General features: G+C 41.0%; 1 protein-coding gene across 3 annotated transcripts in view; it reads left to right on the plus strand.

Annotated features, from left to right (window-relative positions):
• The window catches only part of HECW1 (HECT, C2 and WW domain containing E3 ubiquitin protein ligase 1), a 182138-nt gene that overhangs the window by 99573 nt on the left and 57365 nt on the right, over window positions 1-25200 (plus strand). For 2 of the 3 annotated variants that reach the window (XM_010713107.2, XM_010713108.2), the window contains exons 7-11: window positions 9341-9483; window positions 11443-11543; window positions 12698-14065; window positions 17087-17188; window positions 22419-22569. In XM_010713107.2, the coding sequence (XP_010711409.1) occupies window positions 9341-9483; window positions 11443-11543; window positions 12698-14065; window positions 17087-17188; window positions 22419-22569 (1865 nt within the window). The remainder of the gene's footprint in view (window positions 1-9340; window positions 9484-11442; window positions 11544-12697; window positions 14066-17086; window positions 17189-22418; window positions 22570-25200) is intronic. The other variant, XM_019616710.2, reaches the window with a different exon arrangement.

Genomic DNA, 25200 nt, shown 5'->3' on the forward strand with positions numbered 1-25200 from the left:
GATCTCTAGAGGTCCCTTCCAACCCTTACAATTCTGTGATTCTGTGATTCTGTGAATATTGATAGGAAGGTTCAGTTTCTACAGCTGTACCATCAAATTCCACCACTGATGTTGTGGGCCATTAGAAGGGATTTTGGAGCAGCCCACCAGATTTGCTAACAGTTCACTTAATTGCAAGGTCATAGTGAGCGAATTGTTTCTTGCCATGCTATTTTGGGGTAAAATGTAAATAAATCTCTTAAGGAAGTGTTCTTTTGTCAAATCTTCTGTTCATCTAGTAGAACTGAGAAATGTGAATGTTTATCATCTTTCTTCTAATACTGCTGTTAGAAGAATAATGACACTCTTCACATATTGTTTTGTGTTGAGACCGTGCATTTTCTGTCACAATCTTTTGATAAATCCCCTCTAAGAAGATTTTATTTGTTAGCAAGCACAAAGTGATAGACAGTCCAGGCAAGCAGTACTGATCACTAATGATTTTAATCAACAAAACAAACTAGTTTAAGAAGTAGTTAATATACCTCAGTCTGGCTGGCAAATTCTGACAGTGGGTTTGCAAACAAAGTACTTACCCCATCTGAACTTCCCTTGAGATCTATTTGTTGCATTTCCTTCTTGACCGTGACAGTTTTGTTAGAACCAGTTGCTTCTTCGGTTTTGGTTACTTGCTATTGAGCAGGTGTAGAACATCGAGGAATGGCAGTGAGATGACTGTAAGAACCGGTTGTTGGAACTGTCCAATGTATTTAAAGTAGTAGGAATTGTTAGCTGTTAAACGACACCTTGAATTTCAACTCTAGTAATTCTAGCTCTGGAAGAGTAGATTGCCTTTCAGTAGGAGTGTGAGGATGCAAACCATCTGAACTCCTTGCAGCTTCCCTGATTGTTTCTTTGCCTCAGCTTTTACAAATATTGTTAGATTATAGCTGAGATACAAACTAATGCTTTGAGTGACTGCTTTATCACTCTGAAGATACCTAATTTTTTCTGGTGAATTAATTGATGTGTGTAAGAGGTGTTCAGTACTCCGTTGGAAGACCGCTTGACAAATAGTAGTTAATGTGTCAGAATTGATAAACAGAATTAAAGTATTTTCACACATATAGCTTGTACTGACTGCACCTCAGAGAACCCTCAATCTTTGAAAAATACTGCACTTGAATAAATTCTCATGAAATCTATCACTTCAGATTACCAATCAGAAGAAGGAAATAGTCAAGGACTCAAATGTTAGAGGTGGTGGTCTGGGGAGAGGGCGATTCTGTACTGCAGTCAGCAGGGATAGAAGCAAGGGGTCTGGGTGCTGGCTGCAAGACTATCAAGGTGGTATCAATGCAATAGGCTGTCTGAGTGCTGAGCCACTGATTCAAGATGCTTTAACTCTTTTTGAAATAATGGTATGATTTTAAACTGGATGTGGATTGCATTTTATCTGATTTTGATCAGATTTAGGGCCCAGATCTAGATACTGACAATCCTACCAATGCTTCATGTAATGCATTATTCCATCAGAAGAAGAACATGAAAAGAGCAACAGGAGTATGACACTGATTGAACTTCCATTTTTTTGTCGTTTAACTTAGATAACCTTTCTCCCTCTTCTTTTGACAAATACAAAAGAATCGGCTGCAGAGACAGGCAGGCCTTTGTACCTAAGCATAAGTTCAGCACAGATGATATGAAATCTAAATCCTGAATTCACTGTTTTGCCAGAGGCTTCAATGGCACTGCCTTGTGAGTGGCAGCTTCAGTATACGATATTCCACTACACATAGCCACATAAAGTGTAAAACAAATATTTCACTAAACAGAAAAGCTGTGATTTTAAAGCTGCAGTTTGCTTTAGTATCCTGTGATGACTGCAGTGTGAAAGCCCAAGCCAACTTTAGTTCTTTCAGGAATGAGTGGAAGGAGTGAGAAAAATTATCTAGATTATTCTAATATGTCTTTCTTCCAGAAACACATTCTTATCACATCTTCTGCACCTAAAATACTATCAGTCTTGCTAATGTTGTGTTCCAACCTATCCTATACTAATGAATTTGTAGACAGCATGAAAGAGATGAAGAAAAGTCAAGTCTCTTGATGTACCATAAGTACTTCATTTTTTTCAGGAGTTCTTTTGAATGTCCAATGTCTTAAGGCTGAAATTAGTCATTTGTAAAGTGAAAGCCATCTTGCAAAACTATCTAAGCCATCAAAGAAAATTCACGAGTCTCTTAGCCAGTAACTCTGAATTTTGTAGAAAACATGAAATAAACAGGAAGGGTCTTTTTTTTTCCCAATGAACAGAGAAAGTAAATCTGGGGGAAAATCTAGGAGATCAATATGCAAGGCCCTATCCAACTTTAAAGAAGTTGGGAAATGTTAAAACAGCAGCGTAGTTTTATTGCACCTTTTTATTGTAGGAAAAGAAACACTGTGCCATGCCAGAATAGAGTACCACACAGATTCTGACACTGTGGTCGCTGCTGAATCCCAGGGCAAAGACCTGCTAGGAATATTCGTAGGCTTTCTTACCCTTCAGCAGCAGTGGAGCTCTGTACCCTGTGCTGGTGACACCGCAGTATTTTATGTTGTCATTGAGAAGTACTGCAGTAAGTTTAAGAAACTGGAATTCTCTTCGAACTTATCCAGTTGCTCATATGAGAAGCATTGTGTGGGACAGAAGTGACACACACTGAAGATTTTTGAATGGGGAGCAGAATAGTACAGATGGAGTGGTGAGTACCTGGAGCATGAAATTGTTTCACTAGAGTATATGAAATGAAAAAGCCGCTAATGAAATATTCATCTGAATTATTAAATCTGTCTTCAGCCATCACAAGTAATTTACAGCCTTTTAAGATTTATTTCTGCTTATATTGTCCCTGTGACATGATGGGTATCACAAATATATTCTGTTTAATTGTTTCACATACTCAACTCCAAGTCAAGGGTCTAATGCTCCGTATCACCAATGTATTAATTTACCTACCTTTCACCAGTTAATACACTAACTGTTCTTAGCACTCCACTTGCACTTAACTTTTCTAATCAGTATAGAAGACTTACTCTTTTCATTTTAACAACTTTCTTGATAGTGTTTTTGAGAGCTCATCACTACAATCTATCCATATTCAGGCATACAAATAATATTTTTGAAAAGAAGACATGGGAATTAATCATCATCATCAATTTGCTTTCTATGTAAACTATTCTCAGGCTCTGGAGATGTTTTTATTGTCTTATGAATGCTTACAGATACATTCTGTCAGGTCAGCGTTTGGAATGTATCTTCAGTTTTCACCATGTGTAACTCATATACAAAACTCACAAGATTATTCATGTCAAAGAAATGGATTATCTTCATATCTAAAGTCATTGTTGGGCCTGGAAGAAAAAACAAACAAATAAACAACAGCAACAAAAAACCGTAAGCACTTAAAAGTAGCTTGCTCTCTGAGTCTTCCCTTCGGGTCTTACTCCAACATAAAGATAGCAGTATAAATTCAGATCTATGTTTAGGTCATTGAAATTGCATGAGAATTTGAATGTGTCAACTAATCCAGAGTATCTCTGATTCTGATTTTCATCTCTTTGAGAGTGAATACAGGAATACAAGTCAATCAGGAGGCAGATGTGCAAAATCTGTGTAAATTAAAGGAGTATCCTAATGATTTACTGCTTGCCAAAGCCAGAACTGACAATACCTTTTGTTAAGCCCAATAAGAGTTCGTATATTAATGTGAGTCCCTCCATTAGGTCACTTTTGCTTCCCTCTCCCTTCACTGTATTTCTATGGATATAGTTAATTACAACTGTTTGATTTTTGGTGCCAGAGGAAATGTCAGTTAAAGCTTTCTCTTGCTTTTTTCTAGCGCATTTTTAACACAGTGCCTTGTACAGGTTCTCCACTGTCTAATAAAGTGTGCTGTAGTGGTGCAGCATTTCTTTTAGTCAGGGATTAACAGGGTCTGTCTGTTCTTTCCAACTGGCCCATTATCAAAATTGTAGGAGCAACTTACAAGTAAAAAATAATCACTGCATCTTCAGACTCTAACAGTATTGGTATTGACAAATGCCTGTAGAAGAAGTTGCAAATGGGGAAAAAAAAGAGTCAATCTGCTTATCTTTCTAGAGTAAATCTGTTTTTTTCTAGGAATGAAATTTTAAAGGGATGCCAGAATGTCCTAAAAAAGAACCATAGAATCTTAGAATTATTAAGGTTGGAAAAGAAGTCAAAGATCACCTAGACCAACCGTCTACCTACCACCAATATTGTCCATTAAACCATATCCTGAAGTACCACATCTACCCTTTCCTTAAACACCTCCAGGGGCGCTGACTGATCACATCCCTGGGCAACCTTTTTCAACGCCTTACCACTCCTTCAGAGAAGAAATTCTTCCTAATATCCAACTGAACCTCCTGTGGTGCCACTTGAGGCCATTCCCTCCAATCCTATTGCTAGTTTCATAGGAGAAGAGGCTGACTCCCACCTTGCCACAGCCTCCTTTTAGGTAGTTGCAGAGACCTGTAAGGTCTGCCCTCAGCCTCCTCCAGATAAAACATCCCGGTTCCCTTAGCTGCTCCTCATAAGACTTATTGTGATCCTCCACCAGCCTTCCTTGCCCTTCTCTGGACACACTCCAAGGCCTCAATGTCTTTCTTGTAGTGAGGGGCCTAAAACTGACCACAGTATTCAAGATGCAGCCTCACTGAAGCTGAGTATAGGGGGACGATCACCTCCCTGGTCCTACTGGCAACACTATTTCTGATACAAGCCAGGGTGCCGTTGGCCTTCTTGTCTACCTGGGCACATTGGTCAGACAAATGTTGAGCAGTGCCCCCAAAGCATTTTCCTTCACACAGCTTTTCAGCCACTCTGCCCCAAGCCTGTATTTCTGCATGGGATTGTTGTGGCCAAAGTGCAGGGCCTGACACTTGTTGAACTTCATTCCATTGCCTCAGCCCGTTGATCTGGCCTGTCCAGGTCCGTCTTTTGGGCCTTCCTACCTTCAGGCAGATTGACACTTCCCCCCAGCTTGGTGTCATCTGCAGATTTACAGAGTGTGCACTCAATTCCCTCATCCAAATCATCAGTAATGATATTAAACAGGATGGGCCCCAATACTGACCCCTGGGGAGCACCACTCATGACTGGTCACCAGATTGATTTTATTCCATTCACCACCACTGGCCTGGCCACCCAGCCAGTTTTGTGCTCAACAAGGAGTGTACCTGTTCAAGCCATGTGCTGCCAGCTTCTTCAGGAGAATGCTGTGGGATATAGTGTCAAAGGCTTTGCTGGAGTCCCACCTGATCCCATGGACTTGTGATAGTCCAGGTGGAGTAGCAAGTCTCTGTTTCCACCTGAATTAAGGGGGATTTATTCTGCTCCCACCCCAGATTTCCAGGTCAAGAGGCTGGACACCCTGAGGATAACTAGTCTGACTATTAAAGACATGTAAAGAAGGTATTGAGAATCTCAGCCTTTTCCTTATCGCCAGTGGTCATGTTCCCCACTATATCCAGTAAAGGATGGAGATTCTCCTATTCTCCTTGGCCTTCCTCTTACTGTTAATATGTTTGTTAAAACTGGTTTTTCTTGTCCTTTACAACAGTGGCCAGGTTGAGTTTGTGCTGGGCTTTAGCCTTTCTGATTTTTCCCCTGCTTTTGCTAGCAACATGCTTGTACTCTCCACATGTTGCCTGTCCCTTCTCGCACAGGAGGTAAGCTCTCTTTTTCTCCTAGAGTCTACTAAATTAAAAAAAAAAAAAAAAGTCAGAAATCTGTGTCGTACAGATAAAATATAGATGTTATTTGTTTTTATTTGGGTAAACTGCTTTCTACTGTTACTGGAAGAGGAGGTCATTTTCTGCCATCCTATGAGACTCGAGTCTTCATTAACATCATTTTCCTTCCCTATTACTTCCATATGCTTTGAACAAGATTTTGTTTCAAATCTGTTAACCAAAATGTAATTGTATCTTACCAGTTCTGTACTTCAGCGGGGAAGAGAATCTTTCCAATTTTCTTTCCAGAGCTGGTACAAAAATACTTACTCACAGAATCACAGAAGTGTTGAGATTAGAATGTACCTCTGGAGGCCTTCTGATCCAGCTAAGTCATCTAAGCTGGGCAGTCCCAGATCACTTAGCCTTTCCTCATAGGAGAGATGTGTGGGTCCCTTAATCACCTTTGTGGCCCTTCATTGGACTCTCTCCACTATGTTTGTACCTGTCTTATACTCAGGAGTCCACAGCTGGACACAGTGCTCCAAGTGTGTTCTCCTCAGTGCTGATTAGTGTGGAGGGATTCCCCCTTGACTTGCTGGCAATGTTTTGCATAATGCAGCCCAGGATACCATTGCTGTCTCATGATCAATTTGGACAAGGTCCTCTGTTTTACTCCAAAACCTGCCCACATTTTAGAGAAGATAATGAAATACAGGTTTCTTTTTTTTCCAGACACGAGTGCCAAGCATTGAACAGTGTAAAAGCAGCCAACCTTTTATGGCTAAGGTACAGGGGCTGTCACTTCTCAGAAAAGAAAGTGAAGAGAAAGAAAATAGCGTTTGATAGTGATTTGGTTCCACCTCCAAAGAGGACAATCTGATCTTAAAATATCACAAGAACTTGCATATTTTCAAAAGTGATTGGTGACTTCTGAAAATGAATTTATCAGTTTTTGATTTCTAAAGCCTTGTTATTTTGCTGGATTTCATTTTTCAAAGGACAAGTGGCCAGTGTGTTCTCTAAACTGAGGATTACTTGAGGCTCTTCAGGATGAATGACCTAAGCATGGGGCATCCACATTCAGGGACTGCCTCTGGAAAATGCTGTCCATTATGAACTAAACTGTATGGGAGCATTGGGTGCAAGTGTTCAGATAATGGAAAACCAAATCATGTAAAATTATCACTATCTTACTGTCTCCAAATCCATTTATTTGAGTTCATTTTCAATTTCAATCTGTATTAGTTTCCATATGGTAAATCTTTTGAGTTTTGCCACGGGATATCTCAGGTCTTAAAGGCTTAACTGTGCTTTCAATACACAGCTTGAAAGTGTCAGAACATTGTTTTAGAGAAAGTGCTTGGGAACTGTGATCATGGACCAGAAGCTGGTCACAGGCTAGTCTTGTATATCCCCAAGTGCAGCATGGTTGGCAGGTGAAATCAGAACAGAGTTTGAATTTACAGATTGTATGAAATATCACTGTATTTGTATGCCTAAGAAGCACAGCTTTCTGAGGAAACAATAGACATTTCCCCTGGCTGATTCCAGCACACGTTCCATGTGTCCACTCAGCTTGGCTGTTGAGAAGTGCTCTGGAAAATGTCAGTGTGTTTCTTGTGCAAAAAGGGTGTCACTTGGTTCCACCTGGCATTACAAAAACAAATGTGCATGCAAGTTCTGATTTACTTCAAGAGTTGTGCCACAAGACAAAATATCAGTAATAGAGGAACGTACAGTTCATTAACTTAACTTTTATTTCCACTTATGGACAGCTCAGTCTTTAGCTAGTGTGTGAGCATGCTCTACCTCACATAAATCATTTTACAGTAGTACATGTCAACAACAGTATAGTGGAAGATTCATTAAATGACAAATTACATTACATTAAAGAAACCTCATTCAGTTAAATGAATGTTTTCTGCTTTCCTTGTATGTGCCCTGATTGGGCAGTTACCCAAGATACCCATACTGTTATGGTAATATAGCTTATTTTAATAAGGCGATATTCAATATATCAATATGTAAAAATAATGTTCCCCTTTTGTAGGGTTTAGACTCTTCAATAGTATGCTGCAGAGGTATAGAAAATGAGAAGAAAATAACGCTTTGGGGGTTATTTGAATTGTGTTTCTCAGATTGTTTATTTATTTGTTTATTTATTTGCAGGACCTATTTAGTAGAATATACTGCTCATTTTAGTTACACATGAAGCTGTTCAAAGTCAGCATTTCTTGAAAATTGGATAACAACAATTTAGGGCTGAACTCCAGACCTCAATAACCCAGAGCGTTATTGCACTGTGAAGACTACTTCTGGCAGTGGGAAAGTTAGAAAACCCTTTTATCTATCTCAGTATTCACTTAGTACAGAAGTCAGCTTCCAGTTTAACACTGACTTTTGAGCTAGACAAACAGCTGTCTTACAGATATCCTACTTTTGCATGCCATAGCAGAGAGATCCTTCTTTCTCGCTGATAGCATCCTCATAGTAACAGATCTGTTTGGATAAAAGCATTCAGTGAGTCATGTCACCAGCTCATGGTCTGTACTGAATTTAGGCAATCTAGGAGCAAGCAAGGATAAGCAACTAATATATTTGCTTTTTATTGTTATCCTAAGGAACAAGTTTGCTTTCCCTATGGGGACATCCCTGTATCTCCAGTTGCTGTAATGTTCCTGTACTTGGAATCCGTACATGTGGAATTCCTTGCCATTAAAACTTAAAATACCACCCTCCGTGTTTCTTCCTGAGGTTTTTGTGTACACATTCTCTAAAAAGCTTGCTGAAACGTTACATGTAAGTTAAAACAGATGTTCTCAAAACCAGACCAGCTGAGGCGGTGTTGACATGTTTCAAAGCATCCAGTGACAGCACCAGTTTTTGATGTTGACATTCCTATCTTCCCTGATGTCACTGGTTATGGTAGCCTGTGCCATGGCTTACCTCCTGGGTTAGCTGTGTGGGATCACGCTGTGAACCACACCAGGAAATTGATACAGATAAACAATATTTTCAGACTGTTCCCTTCTAAGTTAGGACAGAGATGAGAGTGGGAAAGATTTTAATATGTATCTAAAAACTGTGATCAGCTGTTGTGCACTTCATTAGTTCCCCACTACTCAATAGCTGAGGTGTGCTGAACAGCAGAGTTGCCACAAATCGCCAGTCTAGAGGAGGAAAATGCTGACTAAACATCTCTCCATGCTTCCAGTTTAGTTGTACTTACATGCAGCTATTTGAAGTATTTAGAATTTGTGTGGAAAAAAGGAAAAAAGATCATCTGGCCAATTGCATTTAGATCAATAACCACTGCTAGGGCAGAGTTCATTAGATCCCATAGGTATGCTCTTCTTACCATAGACAAGCCTTTGCTTGCTAATATGACATGAATATCTGAAATTCTTGCATTCTCCAAGCCTGATTCCTCAGTGTTACCTAGTAGCTATAGGATGTTTTCACTTGATTGCTTTGAGGACAGGCTGTTTTTATTTACAGGCCTATGCCTTGGGTTCCAAGACCTGTTTCTGTCCTTTGAAAAAGCCAGAGAATCCCACATGCAGCAGTATGTTGTGGCTCAGCCACCAGCTTCATGTTCTTTACTCTTTTATTGCAGCAATTCAGCTTTGTCTCCCTGCCCACGGATGTCCTGGAAATAGAAGTTAAAGACAAATTTGCAAAGAGCCGACCGATTATCAAGCGTTTCCTGGGAAAACTCTCTATGCCAGTTCAGCGCCTCTTGGAAAGACATGCCATAGGGTAATTTTGCTGCTCGTACTTTGACTTGTTTAAGGAGTGTGCTGCCAATTTGAAGTTCCTGGTGATATGCCTTTATAGTTACATAATGATGTTGTGTGGGTATTACTAAACTGAGAGTTGCCTGATGAACAATGTTAGTCTTTATTAGAACGCATAGCACTATGGGCCAAACAGTGATTTCTCTTTATAACCTTATCTGTTACATTTCAAAACGTGAGAACTGGCATTTAGGAAAGGTTTTGTGTGTATCAAATTTTGGCCACAAATCTGGAGAGTGCAATATTTTCAATTTAAACATTGTTTTAGTGCTATCAACAGGCTATTTTCATGTTTCAGAGGATTAACTCTGGGCTAAAATCTTGCCAGATCTGTTCCTCCTCCCTTTAGACAGTGGAAATACTGTAGAAATATACGTTATAGCTGAGTCTTTCTGACCCTCCCCTGCTGCCAAGGAATATCCAGTTCAGATTAGCAGCCCTGCCCTGCATCCCTGCTGTAAGAAGGTCCAGGGAGGATGTGTGCAGCAAAAGTAACATAATTCCAACGTGAGATGGATGGATAGCATGCTGACAAAGCCAAAACATTTGCTCTGAACTTTAAGGTTTAGACCTTCCAGAGCAGGAAGAGAAAGAGTAAGCTACTGAAGAGAGCATAGAAGATGCGGTTGCCAGGAAGGAATTTCTGAAAATTGGATCTCAGTTCAGCTGAACAGCAGGATGATGGGCTTGTTGGAAGTGTTTTTGAACAGCTGGTTCAAAACTGGCAGTGATATTGACAGCTGAATCTACCAGAAGGGACTAAACTACATCCATGTTTCTCAAGTAGGAAAGATAGAGTGGCTTTTTAGAAACCAGATGGAAAAGAACAGCTTGGGGAAAGTAGAGCTTTGTAACTGATATCATTGGCTTCCCTCAACGTGTCATCATCATCTGATTATATCTTCCTATTTTACTTCCTTATGGAAAACACTGTCTATCAAGGGACATACTTTGCCAAGAGCAGTGCCTCCAGCCTGTACCTAGATCTGGCTTAGTTTTGTTACCACAGTGGCTTTTAAATCTCAGGCAAGCTCAATGAGAACACACAAATTCAGAAAGATTATTCATAAATCTTGAGAACATCTCATTTATGTGATTTCCAGTGCATGTGAAACTACTCTAGTAAATATATTGGACCCAACTGGGGACTATGTTTCTTTAAAAGATATATAAATATTACTATTCAGTGAACCCTCTGCACTTAACAAATGCTTTGCAAACATTGATTCAGCCTCATTTTGGGCAACTGGGAAGTTAATCTCTTCTGTAGTTTCATTCTGTTCTGAGGGGTGGATGAAGTGTGGCAAAGGGAGGGACCTGCACAAGGACAGAGTGGAATCATTGATCAACCTTGTCAGGAAGGTGTTCTCCTGATATTTCAGCTTCATAGAGGTAAGAGGGGTGGAAAGAGATGAAGAGTAGTTGTTCAATCAGCTTAAAAAGAGAAGGTGGTAAAGTGGGGACTGATCTGTCCAGAATTTTGAAAATAAGTACAGGAAAGCTGAATTTTATGCAGATGATGAAGGGAAAGAAATATAGAAATGTGAGATTCTGCATAAGGGTAGATATGATCAGGTCAGCAAGGAAGTCTTGTTACAATAGCTGAAGTGGGAGTTGTTTGCTTCCCATGTTGATATTTCCATGCCCATGCTGCAGAGGTTCCATTTCCACCATTCTCTCTATATGTATACATATGTGCTTGTGTATCCTAGAAGCTGATTCAACTGTTCCATTGTAATTGAAGACATTGTCCTCTCCTCTGCCATTTGTTCTTTTGTATGCAAGTCAACATGCCCTCATGGCTGGGTTGAATAGACTCTGAAATTCATTACGTATTTTTGTAGGACACAGCAGCTTTATCTATGGACAGTAGACATTTAGTAGGTTATAGTCTATTGTGACAGTATTTGCTTTCTTTCAGGGACAGGGTTGTAAGCTACACTCTCGGTCGCAGGCTTCCTACAGATCATGTCAGTGGCCAGCTGCAGTTCCGATTTGAGATAACTTCTTCCATTCATCAAGGTAATTCTTAGTCTTAATGCACCCTTTTTCTAGTGCTTTTTTGGCTTTGCATTCATTTCTTCTCAGAAGTCTAGGTTCTCTACTGGCAGCTCTGATACTTTAGGTGCAGTCATGAGCAAAGGAAAGCGCATGGAGTCTCCTGTCCACAGAATGCATCGTGAGTTGCGGTTTCTCCCCTACTTCACCTCAGCTGACAGCTGCTACTGTGTCCTCCTGTTCTTGACTGCTTCATATAGTCTTCCTTGTCACTGGAGAGAAGAGGATGAAAAACTAAGGTCCCATCTACCTCTCTATCATCTGTCCTGAGGAAGTGTTTGGTGGGCTATTATTTGTAGAGTCATCAACATTTGAGCATTTTATAAGTAAAAGTGAATAATCCGATAGTAAGGATGATTGAAGACTTCCTCGTTTTGACTATTGTTAATCTTAAAAAAAAAAAGGAAAAGAAAATGCATTGTTCCCCTTCAGTCATGGTGGTGTCAGTTTGAATCTTGGTTTTGTGTCAATAATAAATAAATAATAAATAATAAATAATGCTCAGGGGCTTTTTTCTTCTCTAAAGTCATGCTGTCTCAGGTACACTTTGTCAAGCCAAAAGCTGCATTAGTACTGTTTCCTAAATTGTGACCTGCCCCTTACTGGAAAAACATGACTTCTTTCTTTTGACTGGTAGATGGGATCAAAAAGCCCAGGCTGTCTGGCATCTGGGAGGAAATCATATCAAAGAAAGAAATCCCAGATTTCAGGGGGTTGATTAGCAATTTGTTAAATTCTCTGTTGCAAAATCTTGTCAGCTTCTGCGTGACAAGAAAAATGTAATTAAAGCATCAGAGAAAGTATCCTTGTCAATACCACGATACTCCTTTAAGCCCACTGGCTTAAAGGGGAGTTTCAGGAAAGGTTATATTGCAGGAAGGCAGTATGCTGCATACACATTACCACCATGAGTAAGTCCTGTGATTGTTAAATCTACTGCACAAAGGCTGCCTACCACAAAACCAGCCTTTTTTCAGTGAGCTACTCATTTCACTCTCTGATTTATGTTTTAATTTTTTCAGAATCCAGTGGATGCCTCTATACTCACAGCCAAGCTTCTGATTCTGTCAACATTTTGTATTAAAAGAGTAAGTAATTTCTTTTCCTGTCTCATACAGATGATGAAGAGGTCTCCATTAGTGCAGATCCTGAGCCAGCTGACCTCCAGGAAAGCCCTGTGAACAACCCCACGGAGGAAAGCCTCGGTGAGCCTCCATGCATCAACACGGTGACCTCAGAAAATACAGTTCCAGAAGAGCTAAATGGATACAGTGTGAACAATATTGATAGCCCAGGGGCTGTCAAACCACCCAGGGAAGTCAACCAGAACAACATAAATGAAGAGCTAGCAGGAGATGAGGAGGTTGATGCCGTGCCAGTTCCTGAGCCCCTGGAATCCATCCGAGGAGAAGTGCTGCCTTCTTTAAACACGACGGACCTCACGGAGCAGCTGGGTCTGCTGGCTTGCGTGTCTTCTTCTGAGACTGAAGTTAGGGAAAACAGCAAAGTCAATTCTGGTACTCAGGGAGATGATGGAATATTGAACAGCACAGAAACTTTAGATGTCAATGAGGTGAGTGCAGATGTGTATGCTGACAAAGACCTAGAGAAGAGTCAGGAAGAAGGAGGTGCTTCAGCTCAAGAGGAGGAAGACAGCAAGCTACAGCTGAGGACCACAGCAAAGAGGAAAACAAGGCCATGCTCCCTGCCTGTGTCTGAACTAGAGACAGTTATAGCTTCAGCTTGTGGTGAGCCAGAGACGCCCCGCACTCACTATATAAGAATTCACAACCTGCTCCACAGCCTGCCCTCAGCACAGATGAGCAGTGATGGGGAAGAAGAGCAAGATGCTGGCAACGGCGGGGAGAATGATGAAGAGTCCACAGTCAAGGAGGTGTTGCAGAAGGAGACAGTCAGTGAGAGTGAGACAGTGGCAGCAGAGCCTCCTCCAGAAAATGAGACAGAGGAGAACTTCAGCCAGTGCACAGTGCCTCCCGGGACCTTAGACGAACAACTCTCTGACTTAAATGATGGGCTGGTGGATGGGGAAAACCCCAGGACAGGAAGCGAAAGCGAGTCAAGCTCTAGACCCAATGGTGACAATGAATGTGAGGCGTGCGACACCTCTTGCTACAGCCCCTCCTGCTATAGTACCTCCTGCTACAGCACTTCCTGCTACAGCACCTCCTGCTACAGCACCTCCTGCTATGACAGTAACAATCGCTTCTCCAGCCATACCCGCTTCTCCTCTGTTGACAGTGCAAAGATTTCTGAGAGCACGGTCTTTTCCTCTCAGGATGATGAGGAGGAGGAGAATAGCGCTTTTGAATCTGTGCCAGACTCAGTACAGAGCCCTGAGCTGGACAGGGAGCAAGTGGATGGCTCCTCCCAGTGGCCAGATGAACTAGTAGCTCATGGTGGGAATCCACAACTAGCCACAGAAAGTCTAGACACCCCAATAGCAGGTCCAAGCAGCAGAAGAGAAGGTTAGATCCTGAGAATCAATGCACTGAGCAGCCCTGATTATCTGAATGTCACAGAAGGCATCAGATAATCAAGGTTTCAGATAGCTCATGGCTTATTTCATAAAAACTTGGGGTCTCTGAGTTGGGTGATATTTTAGGGAGGGTTGGATAATTGAGCCTGTCTTTATGTATCTCAGCACATACAGATGGGGATCTGTATATAAGGATTCCTGTAGATATACATGCATCATTATAAAATCAAGATTAGCTGAAGTTATGTGGCAGACCAGCATTATCACATCACCAACCCATTCCTTATTTCCTGGGATTGTTTCATTTCACATATCTGATGTACTGCCATGTCTCTGCTAGACAGTGAGAGGACCAGCTTGTGCTTGTCAAGGGGCAGACATGCTGATTTACTTCAGCTAAGGATCTGGGCCAGCGTCTGTGTATGATATACACAGTCATGTATGTGGAGAAAAGCAAATGTTTTCAAGTTAGAAATGAAATAGTTGCCTCTTACAAAACCTGTTTACTCAAATTTCCCAATAATTTTTTTTGTTTTCAAACAAATCAACATCAAATTTCACAGACTGTAGGGCAACTCAGATTACTTATTTTCTGAGATTTAGCTGTATCCAACAAAATTCTTGTCTTATCTTTCTCTAGAGATAAAATATAATTTAAAAAATCACTTCTGTTTTCACAACATAGATAGTCTTTTTCTTACTCTTTCCAAGCCTCAACATTAAATATATACCTTCGGTAAGTTTTTTTTTACATAGTATGGAATTACATGAAGGGTGGATTTGGTTACTCATCTTCAGTTCACTTATCATTTTTCTCAGGCTGTTGTGGTCAAGGGTAGAATTGCATTCCCACATCCTGAGCCAGCTGTCCCCTGGTATAAGTGACATCAAATTTAAACAGCACTGAGAGAATAACATAATTGGTGATCACTAGGAAACTCCAGCTAAAGCACCCTTGTACCTTTTCACTGTCCATTCCCACTTCATTTACCCCGGTCTTTCACTGCTCTTGCTGAAGGAATGGTGTAAGGGGACTGTTAAGCCCTTGGTTCTAGCCCAAACAATTAATTCTCAGAAGTACAGAGAGAGATAGAAATCCTCAGCAAGGTGGACCTTCCTTGCAGGTGAGGGACTTTGTATACCCAGGAGGACACGAGTGTGTGTGTGCATGAGACTATTCTTACAGAATTGATAGTTGCTTTGGACCATGTGTGTTCTGAGAGCGGCTTTGGGGAGAGGATGTCTTCTGCATACGGACTCAGTATGGCTACAAAATTTTGTCTCTCAACTTTATACAAGGCACAGCAACTTTGCTTTGGCTGGCTGAAAGAGAGAATGTCTGAAGGGCAGCCCTGCTCTTAGCACTCTTTTGGTATGACCAGGGCGTACTTCAGTAACTGTGCGTGTTGATCCATGGTTTGGTGGCTGTTACAAATACAGTAGATGTGGTCACCTGCATCCACTCCAGGTGACTGGCACTACCATGATTCCACTGGTGTAACTGTCATGACTAGGGGAGAGTCAATTATGGTGAGGTAAGTAAAGAAACATAGATAGATGTTCTGGTAAATTGTGCCACAACACCTGTAGAAACAGCACAGATTTTAAGCCTATGAAAGCCAGACTTTTAGCACTGAGTAATAACTTACATAACTCTGCTGTCTGTTCAGAACACACAGCAGATATGACCGTTAGATATGCCTATACAAAGTGTTTTAATGGAGAAATTTAAGATGCCATATGGTAGCATCAAAGCACCTAGAAGAGAGAGTATTTTTGACAAGTATTTTTTCTCACTTCTGGATGGTGTGAGATTTTTTTCAGTTTTATACAAAATTAGTTTCTGCCTTGTAGCTGTTCTTTGTGTATGCTTATTTTTAGGCATTTTTTTATATATATTTGGTAGCAATATGTTATTTTTTACAAACTGTTCTTTCTTAGGATATTAAAATAACACTGATTTTAAAGACAGCTAAACCGGCCAACACAGTTTGGTTCATGTGATTGGTCTGATTTTAATTTTTAAGTGTCTGTTACTAGGATAAATAATCTTGGTTTCTAAGAACAGAATGAGAAGGAATCTGAATTATTTTTATCTTGCAGTTTCCTCATTCTCATAGTTAAGTCTAAGATGAGGAATAGTTTTACTTCCTTACAATAAACTTCTTCGTATCTTAAAGGATTCTATAAAAAATATCTGGATCTTAAGTTATTCCTCTCAAAAGAAAATGAGTTTGGACATTTACTTAGATTTCATTTATTTCATATGCAGATATACAGTATTACTGTTTTCTAAAAACTACCATTGCACTGTCCACTGTGTTTCAGTTTTCCTTCTTCTTTCCTTCTTCTGTATCTCAGGTCTTCTCTCTTTATCTCAGGTCCTGACTATGTTTCACTATCTTTTGTCCTCTTCTACCACCTGTCTCCTATTTGTTTCTGGTCCTTATCTCATTCTCTCTCCTCCCACCCAAGATGAACACTTTGAATTTTGAAAAATATCTGTAGAAGGAGGTGCTCTTCTGCTTTACAGGGACTGCACAATTCTGCCACTCCAACCTATTTATACAGTTGCTGATCCTTTGGAAAAGCAGAGGAAGATTCAAGGCAGATTTTAGCCTCATATTTTGCTGGTGAGAAAAGTTGGAGCCAGGATTTTGCATGTTCCTGTCCAGTTTCTGCAGAAGCTTGAGCTGTACCGTATTTCTCAGAGATCAAGCCTGATTCTTCTCTCGCTTACATTTGTGTGTCTATGAGTCCAGAATCTGGCCCATAATAGATTAACATTGGCTCAAACCTGAGACTGGAGCCCTGACTGCATTATTTTGATAATTCTTTGGTGTGTGAATTGTTATTAAAATAGTGCCTGGGAATAGGAATAACGACAGCTGCAAGTATACCAGGAAAACCTCTGTGACAAATAATCACTTGTTTTACAGTAGCACGTTTTTTGGAACCATGTTGTGAAAACAGTGAATGACTGTCAATATCTTGAATATCTTGTCCGTAGGTGATTGTCCTTTACTCCATAATTCTCAGCCAGTCAGCCAGCTTCCTTCTCTGAGGCCTGACCATCATCACTACCCAACTATCGATGAGCCTCTTCCACCAAGTAAGCTTTAGCATTTTTTAATTTATTACATTTTTTCAGCCTTTCCTGTTAATTCAAACAGTGTAGAGGTCAGTATGTCTTTCTATATAATCCCATCTGTTCTCTATATACTTCCTCCAGAATCCAAGCAATATGGTTTTTTTTTTTTCCCGTATTTGACCCTGACTTCAAGTGTTGTCATGTTATTTTGGACAAACCCTATAAGATCTCTTTGCCTTGATTCATCCTCTTCTTTGCCTACCATGAAACGAAAATTGTAGTGTTCTCCTCATTCCAGACAATACTGTGAGATTGGAATGAATAGGTAATTGTCAGGTGTGCTAGAAGCCTTACAAAAAAGCTTTTGGTTTATCAGCAAAGTACTGTGCTTTTTTGTTTTTGTTTTAAAGTTTGTCTCCAGGTTTTTCTGTAACCTGATTCAAACGTAGTTTGGGATGCACTCCCTGTGCTCAGTCAGCCCTGCTTTCAGGTCCAGCACAACTTTTGCTCAGTCAGGATGCACCAGGAACAAATAGTAGGTCCGAATGACTCTGTGAAAGGTAGCTGACACATGGTGATCCGATCATACTGTTTTTTGATTTGGTGATCAACTTAATGTTCTGCTCATTATGGAAGGAAAGACATCTGCAGTTGAGATGAATAAAAATCAGAGATTTTTAAGTAGAATAACCGACTATCAGGCTGATAATACGGGACTTTTACCACTGTGTCTACTGCTGAAGATGTTTTCACTTGTCTTAGTACCTTTTCCTTTGTGTACCTAGATGATTACTCCGCTTTTTACATTAGCTCTAACTGCCCAGCAGAGTGCAGTCTGTGCCCTGCAACGTACTGCGAATCAGCTTGCAACTTTAGCACGTGATTTACAACCCCAAGCATGCAGTGCCTCAGAAAAACAACCAGGCACGTAAACAAAGCACTCTGTTTTCTTCACAGCCTGAGGAGGGAACTTGTCCTGTGGTGCCCTTGAAAAATAATTCATCATTTACCAGCCACGCTGTCAGTATTCCGTAAGCTGAATATAGTCCTGATGCTGGCGTCAGCTGCACAGTAGCATGAATGATTCAATGCCTTTAGCCCAATGAAGTCTTATTAGAGTCCCACTGTGGCTTGCCAGTGAATGATGAAATGGGGAATGGTTAGCTCTGTAACAGGAAAATATTTATCTTCCTCCCACTCTTACCTCAGTGGTTTGTGAATAGGGCACATAACCAATTAGGTGACTTAATGATAGGACACTGACACCACCTCAGGTAAACAAAATGTACTGTGGTTCCATGTCCCATATGCATCCGTCACCAATTCAATACACTTCTCCTCTTTCTTGTAACTATCCTTAAAAGACAAGTATTTTTACAATTGATTTTCATGAGTGCTTTCACAACAAGGGTTAAATATATGAAAAGCAGTGTATAGCAACATAGTTTAGAAGTGATATCCCTTTGTAGGATTTTATTGTGTCATCTGCTTATAACATCATTCTACCAATAAAGGCTTGAGACTTTGTATAAAGGCTTTGAAACCTAAGTATATTGACTTTAATGGGAATAGACTCTACTAAGCTAGTTTTATGGGGAAAAAAAAGTTGAATTAGATAATATCACCTAAGAAGGCAGTGCTAAATGCTCTTAGTGAGATTTCAAAGTTGTTTCAAAAGGAAAGCTATAGTCTTAATCTATAAATATTTCTTTTTCTAGTATCCAGTATCACTGTTTCAGTGCCTTTAATGCCTCTTAATCACAATTAACTTATTCTTGAATGGTACGAAAGGAAAAAACTTCGTATTTTAAGCATCAGTTATGTGTACAAGCCTGACTTGCTTCTTACATGTAACATTAACCTCTTCACATTGTTGAAGATAATGTTGTCAGTGCTGCAAAATCATTCTTGACTGGTTTTACACTGGCCATGGATAATTCTATGGCCAGTCCTTTTTCTGTTTGGAGTAGTTTTCTGAATAACTTCATTTCATCATAACTGCACGACTATTGATACTGGGGAGGAAATTTTGTTTCAGACAGCTTTGTTTGGAAAGTAAGATAGACCAGAGTCATTGTTTATTTAGCAATGTCATAGTGACCAGCTCAAATGTTAAAGCCTATATGAGATTGACAGGAGATTTGCAGAGCTTTTATTGCCTTCTGATGGCATTAATGCTCACCCCTTATTATGCATGTGTTTTCTAGTACTGCTACATGCCCTACAGAACTGAAGCCAAGAAAAATATATGTGCCCTGTTCAGCGCTCCTCTGTGCAAAAGGTGTGGCTGAGCTTGGAAAGGGAAAAACAGCATCTTTACTTTGCCACTCCAGGATTATGGGCCTGCCAGAAGAGGTTTCATCTTCTGGTATAAATCAGAGCAGTTTCAGATGCTGTTGCAAAATATGACTCATCTGATGGAGGGGGATCACTAGAAACAAACAAGTACTGACCCATCTCCACTCTCTGCTTGAGCATGCTACTTCTGTGAAGGTTAGATTAAGGTTAGTCTCTGTTGTAGTCGCAGTTTTATTTTGCCTGAAAAAGTAACAAAAAGGCCTGAGGAGAATTGGCTGCTTCCTAGATTATCTATGCCCCTGAAGTAGCGTGAAGAGACTTGAGCATAGCTCAGAACCTGAGTCCTGTCTGTCGGTTCACCTGTCAGCCTGTTCATCTCTCTGTGCAGATATCTATCCATCTGTCCACAAATCTGGTATTGTATGCAGCTTCAGTGACTTGTACGACTTACTGGTTGTCTTGTGGGAAGGCAGAAAGTGCACCTGACATCTTTGTGCAACCAAAATACCAGTGCCTTCCACCCTTTAACAGCCTTCCCAGGTGGTGAGAAGAATAGCTCTTCAGCTGATTTTAAAAGCTGTTGCAAGATCAGTGCTTATCTAGGACCTCTGCAGAAGTCCCAAAAGCCACATGACATTGTTCTTAATAGTATAGTATGCCACTGCAACTGTCAGCATGTGGTTTCAGGTGCACAGACACGTTCAACAATGAGTAAAGCAGTGCTCACAGTTAGATAGAGGTAGTTCATGTCTGTACATAATGCTGCAGGATGTCTGATGCATCCTGCAGAGATAGCCATCCTGAAACTGCAATCCAGTCTGCAAAGAAATTTTCACCATAACCTTCAAGCTCTGAAGAAGTTTTGTTACTCTTGGATTTCTAAGGATTGTACTTAGAAGCTTAGGAACTCTGAATTGCATTTAATTAGAGATACACTGCAGGATAGGTTCTGGAGCCAGCAATGCAGAGGGCTGGATTATGAGAAACTCAAGATCTACATTGTAATTGGATAATTTTATTCTTAGTAAGTGTCTATCTGCAGGCTCTGGATCAATATTGATGTCTTCTACATAGACTGATAAGAATGTGGGTGTGAGCATTGCCTATAAATCCCTAATTATCCATTGAGATTTATTATTCTCAGCTTGTCACTGTAGTGTGAAGTAATGACCAGGACAGCAAGAACTTCTTAGTGATTTTAAGGTAGAACATGTCACCTTTGATCTGGCCAAGATAATTTCCTTGTACAGGATGTTGCAGATAGTGCGTGGCTCCAGAACAGCCATGATGGTACACCCACCACTAGTGACAGCATGCGTGGTAGGGCTTTGGCCTTCAACCTGCCCTGTCAAGTCTGATTTCATTCAGTGTGCATCTGTTGTCTTGATGTGCTCTTTTTCACCGTTTGGCTTTAGACATTGTTTTCATGAAGCTATGTTCTTGTTCTTGATACAGCTACAGCATCCTTGAGAAACCTTACCCAGTTGGATAACCAGAGAGCCCTCCCCTTAAAATTATGTGATGTTCACAGAGAGACTGTATGTATGTACATGTGGTGTTAGCATAGTTTTTGCACCTATGATTACCGAATTACTTACGCAGTCAAGTCTAAAAGAAATAATGCATGTGTATGAGGCTCTTGCTGTTTTGAAATCGCACAGAAAATCTCTCTGAGGACTCTTGGTGTCCTTTTCCTGGAACTAACGTGCCACAGGCTACCAGCCACAGACTTAAGACAGCCTATACCAGAATAGGACCAGTCCAGATATGGGAGCTGAGTTTAGCCATAGCTGTTGTTCTGGAGAGGGAAACTGTGAAGAATGGGTTTCCAGACACAGCATGGAAAGATACAGCTTCAGTTCTACTCGTAGAAGTAGTAGCAGATAAGATGTAAAGAATGAAGTCCATCTGAATTTGGCCATAGGAAAACGTAGGAGGAATGGTCTCTCCAGTTAGAGTAGTCATAGTGTGAGTATGGGAATGACAAATAGTTTTACCTCCCAAAGGTAATTACCATATGTGCATTTGTGTGTGAATATGAGTGAGGTTTGTATATAAACACATGTAGAAAGTATGTGTTTATACATAGAAATGTCATCAGCTGATGGATCATGTAGAAATATGAAGCTAGCAAGTCAGATTTATATCACAACTCCATACATTCCAAGCAGTCCAGTGTGGAGTTTTGTTAAGTAATTCACTTCTGAATTTCCCCTGCACAAACCTTTTTTTTTAATCAATATTCCATTTTCCACAAACCATCAGAACATTTAGTTTTCAATCCTGGGATAACTTAAAAATTAAAATGAGATAGTGATTGAAGGCTCAATATTATGCTGCAAACTTTCAGTCAAGTTGGCATTCATCAGAACACTAGATTTATGAAAATCGTTTATGTATATCTACAGAGATTTGTACGGGTATGTCCAATCAGGCTGTGATCAGTTTTCAGGGGAGCCTATAACTGTTGTAAGAAACATGTGTGAGCATGTTTATTCTGAAACATAACAAAGCAGAAAACATGGATTTGCCACATTAACTCAGATTTAATCCTTCTCTGCTAAGTGTCAGTTCCCTGTGGCTACCCTGACCTGTAATGAATCCAGCCAGCTAGTAATAGTAATTGTAAAATTATCCAGCCTTTTAAAATGTGCTTTTGTAGTCTATGATGGTGAATTCCATAGGCTACCTATGTACTGTGTGTGAAATATTTATGTATATGCATACACGATATATGCATATAGAGAAACACATAATATATATATGCATTTGAATATATATGTTGAATATATATACATATATTGCACGTGTATAGGCATGTATATGGTATCTCTCTTGTACGTATATCTTCTCTCTGTGAATATATATGTGTGTGTTTATGTATCCCCCCACATAATTTTTTTGGAAGACATCACGCTGACAGCATGTACCCTTCCTTTTCTTCCAACCCCAGATTGGGAAGCTCGGATAGACAGCCACGGGAGGGTGTTCTACGTTGACCATGTCAACCGAACTACCACATGGCAGCGCCCCACAGCTGCAGCAACACCAGATGGGATCCACAGGTCTGGCTCTATCCAGCAAATGGAGCAGCTGAACCGGCGGTGAGCACTTGCATCTGTATTCTTCTAAGATCCACAGTCTCTTTTCTCAACAGTGCCCCAGTAACTTCCTTCCTGGAGAAGAGAAGGCTGCGAGGAGACCTCATTGCAGCCTTTCAGTACTTAAAAGGAGATTGTAAAAAGGAGGAGAATAAGTTTTTTTTACATGGGTAGACAGTGATAGGACAAGGGCAAATGGTTTCAAGCTCAAGGAGGGAAGGTTTGAATTGGATGTCGGAGGAAGTTCTTCACAGAGAGTGGTGAGGTGCCAGAGCAGACTGCCCAGAGAGGTTATGAATGGAGATGTTCAAGACCTCTGGACAGCCTGGTCTGGAGGTTGGTGACCCTGCCTGTGGCGGGGGGGTGGAACTTGATGACCCTTGGGATTCCTTCCAACCCAAGCCATTATATGATTCTATGATTCCTTTCTCACTGCATCCCATTGGCTTCGTAAGCTTCTTTCCTTGTCCAAATGCAAGACATCTTCTTGTCCTGGCTGCTGCTGATTTTCCAATTTTGTGTACCTGCTGTGGGTATCCAGTACACAAATTTGCCCACGAAGGGTGCTGTTGAGTGAAAGATGTTTCAAAACTTTGGAAACTATATGAAGAGTCCTTTGAAGAACTTTCTTTGAAATTACTCCTGAAAGAGAAAGGAGTGTTCTTCCAAAAGATGGAGTTACTTTTTCTATTTAACTCTTAGAGTGGTATTCATGGCTCAGCACCTAGCGCTGCACTGCAGCAACTACAGAGGTTTCTATGCAGACTGTTATGACTGTTTCAGACCCACTGCAAGGTTTGTCTGTTTTTCCAGGGCAAAGCACTGCTCTAGTAGAACTGTACATCTTTCCAGATAGAGACAGATATCTTAATGTTGTAATAGGTGCTGTAAATCTGTCAGTTCATTTTTTGCTAGCTCAGATGTATCTTAGTATTACACAAGTTTTCCCTTTGTTTGTTTTGGCATTGGTCAGCAAGGGAAAGGCAATCTGGACTTAAGCAAAACCTTTGACATGGTTCCCCACCACATCCTTATCTCCAAATTGGAGGGATGTGGATTTGATGGGTGGAGCACTCGATGGATAAGGAGTTGGTTAAAAGGCTGCAGTCAGAGGGTGGTCATCAATGGCTCTGTGTCCAGGTGGAGGCTGGTAACGAGCGGCTCCCCCAGGGCTCTGTCTTGGGACTGGTGCTCTGTAACATCTTTATTAGTGACAGTGATGGTGGAATCGAGTGCACCCTCAGCAAGTTTGCTGATGACACCAAGCTGAGTGGTGCAGCTGACATGGTGGAAGGAAGGGATGCCATTCAGAGGGACCTCAACAGGCTTGAAAGGTGGGCAGGTTGAACATGATGAGGTTCAACACAGCAAAGTGCAGAGTTTGGCACTTGGGCCGGAGGAATCCCAGGCATCCATACAGACTGGGAGGAACAGTCCTTGAGAGCAGCCCTGTGGAGAAGGACCTGAGGATCTTGATAGATGAAAAGCTTAACATGAGCCAGCAGTGTGTGTGCTTGCAGCTCGGAAAGCAAATGGTATCCTGGGCTCCATCAGAAGAGGGGTGGAAGCAGGGACAAGGAGGTGATTGTCCCCCTCTACTCTGCTCTTGTGAGGCCCCAGCTGGAATACTGCGTCCAGGTCTGGAGCCCCCAGTAGAAGAAAGACAGGGAGCTGTTGGAGAGGGTTCAGAGGAGCCACAAAGATGATCAGGGGACTGGAGCAGCTCCCCTATGAAGACAGGCTGAGGGAGCTGGGCTTGTGTTGCCTGGAGAAGAGAAGCTGTGGGGTGACCTCATTGCAGCCTTCAGTACCTAAAGGGAGCCTACAAGCAGGAGGGGAGTCAACTCTTGGAAAGAGTTGATAACTGCAGGACAAGGGGAAACGGTTTGAAGTTGAGGGAGGGAAGATTGAGGTTGGATGTCAGGGGGAAGTTCTTCACAGAGAGAGTGGTGAGGTGCTGGAACAGCTGCCCAGAGAGGCTGAGGATGCCCCGTCCATCCCTGGAGGTGTTCAAGGCCAGGCTGGATGGGGCTCTGGGCAGCCTGGGCTGGTATTAAATGTGGAGGTTGGTGGCCCTGCATGGCACAGGGGGGTTGGAGATTCATGGTCCTTGAGGTCCCTTCCAGCCTGGGCCATTCTGTGATTCTGTGATTCTGCGTCTGGTCTGAAAATAGATTTGTTTATCTTTTCTATCTCTTGCTCGCTTCTTGAACTGAATTTAATAGTGGTGAAAAATCCTCTCTTTTTACTTCAGCCTTTTTTTTTTTTTTAAATTTCCCTGCTTACTATAATGATATGGTGCTTTTCTAGACAAGCAAAGCTGAAATTATATTCTAATCATAGCATGTGAAATGCCACAAAAGTTTTTTGGTCTTTTTCTCTGTGCTAGGAGAAAGTTCTGCAGCTAAGAGAAAAATAGAAAGTTTAAAAGCATTATTTTCATTGTGCAGAATAGTTTTGGAGTTACTGTATGTAAGGAGAACAGGGTTCTGATTGACAACAGAAAAGTTGATTTAACTCTTGGGGAGAACTTCAGTCTTCTTAGTTATTATTGTACACAGAAAGTTGACACCATCAACTTTCTTGAAAAAAATGTTTTTATCCTCCAAATGTGTTACTTTGGGTAGCATTTCA

This window comes from Meleagris gallopavo, chromosome 6 (assembly GCF_000146605.3).
Source record: "Meleagris gallopavo isolate NT-WF06-2002-E0010 breed Aviagen turkey brand Nicholas breeding stock chromosome 6, Turkey_5.1, whole genome shotgun sequence".
NCBI lineage: Eukaryota > Metazoa > Chordata > Aves > Galliformes > Phasianidae > Meleagris > Meleagris gallopavo.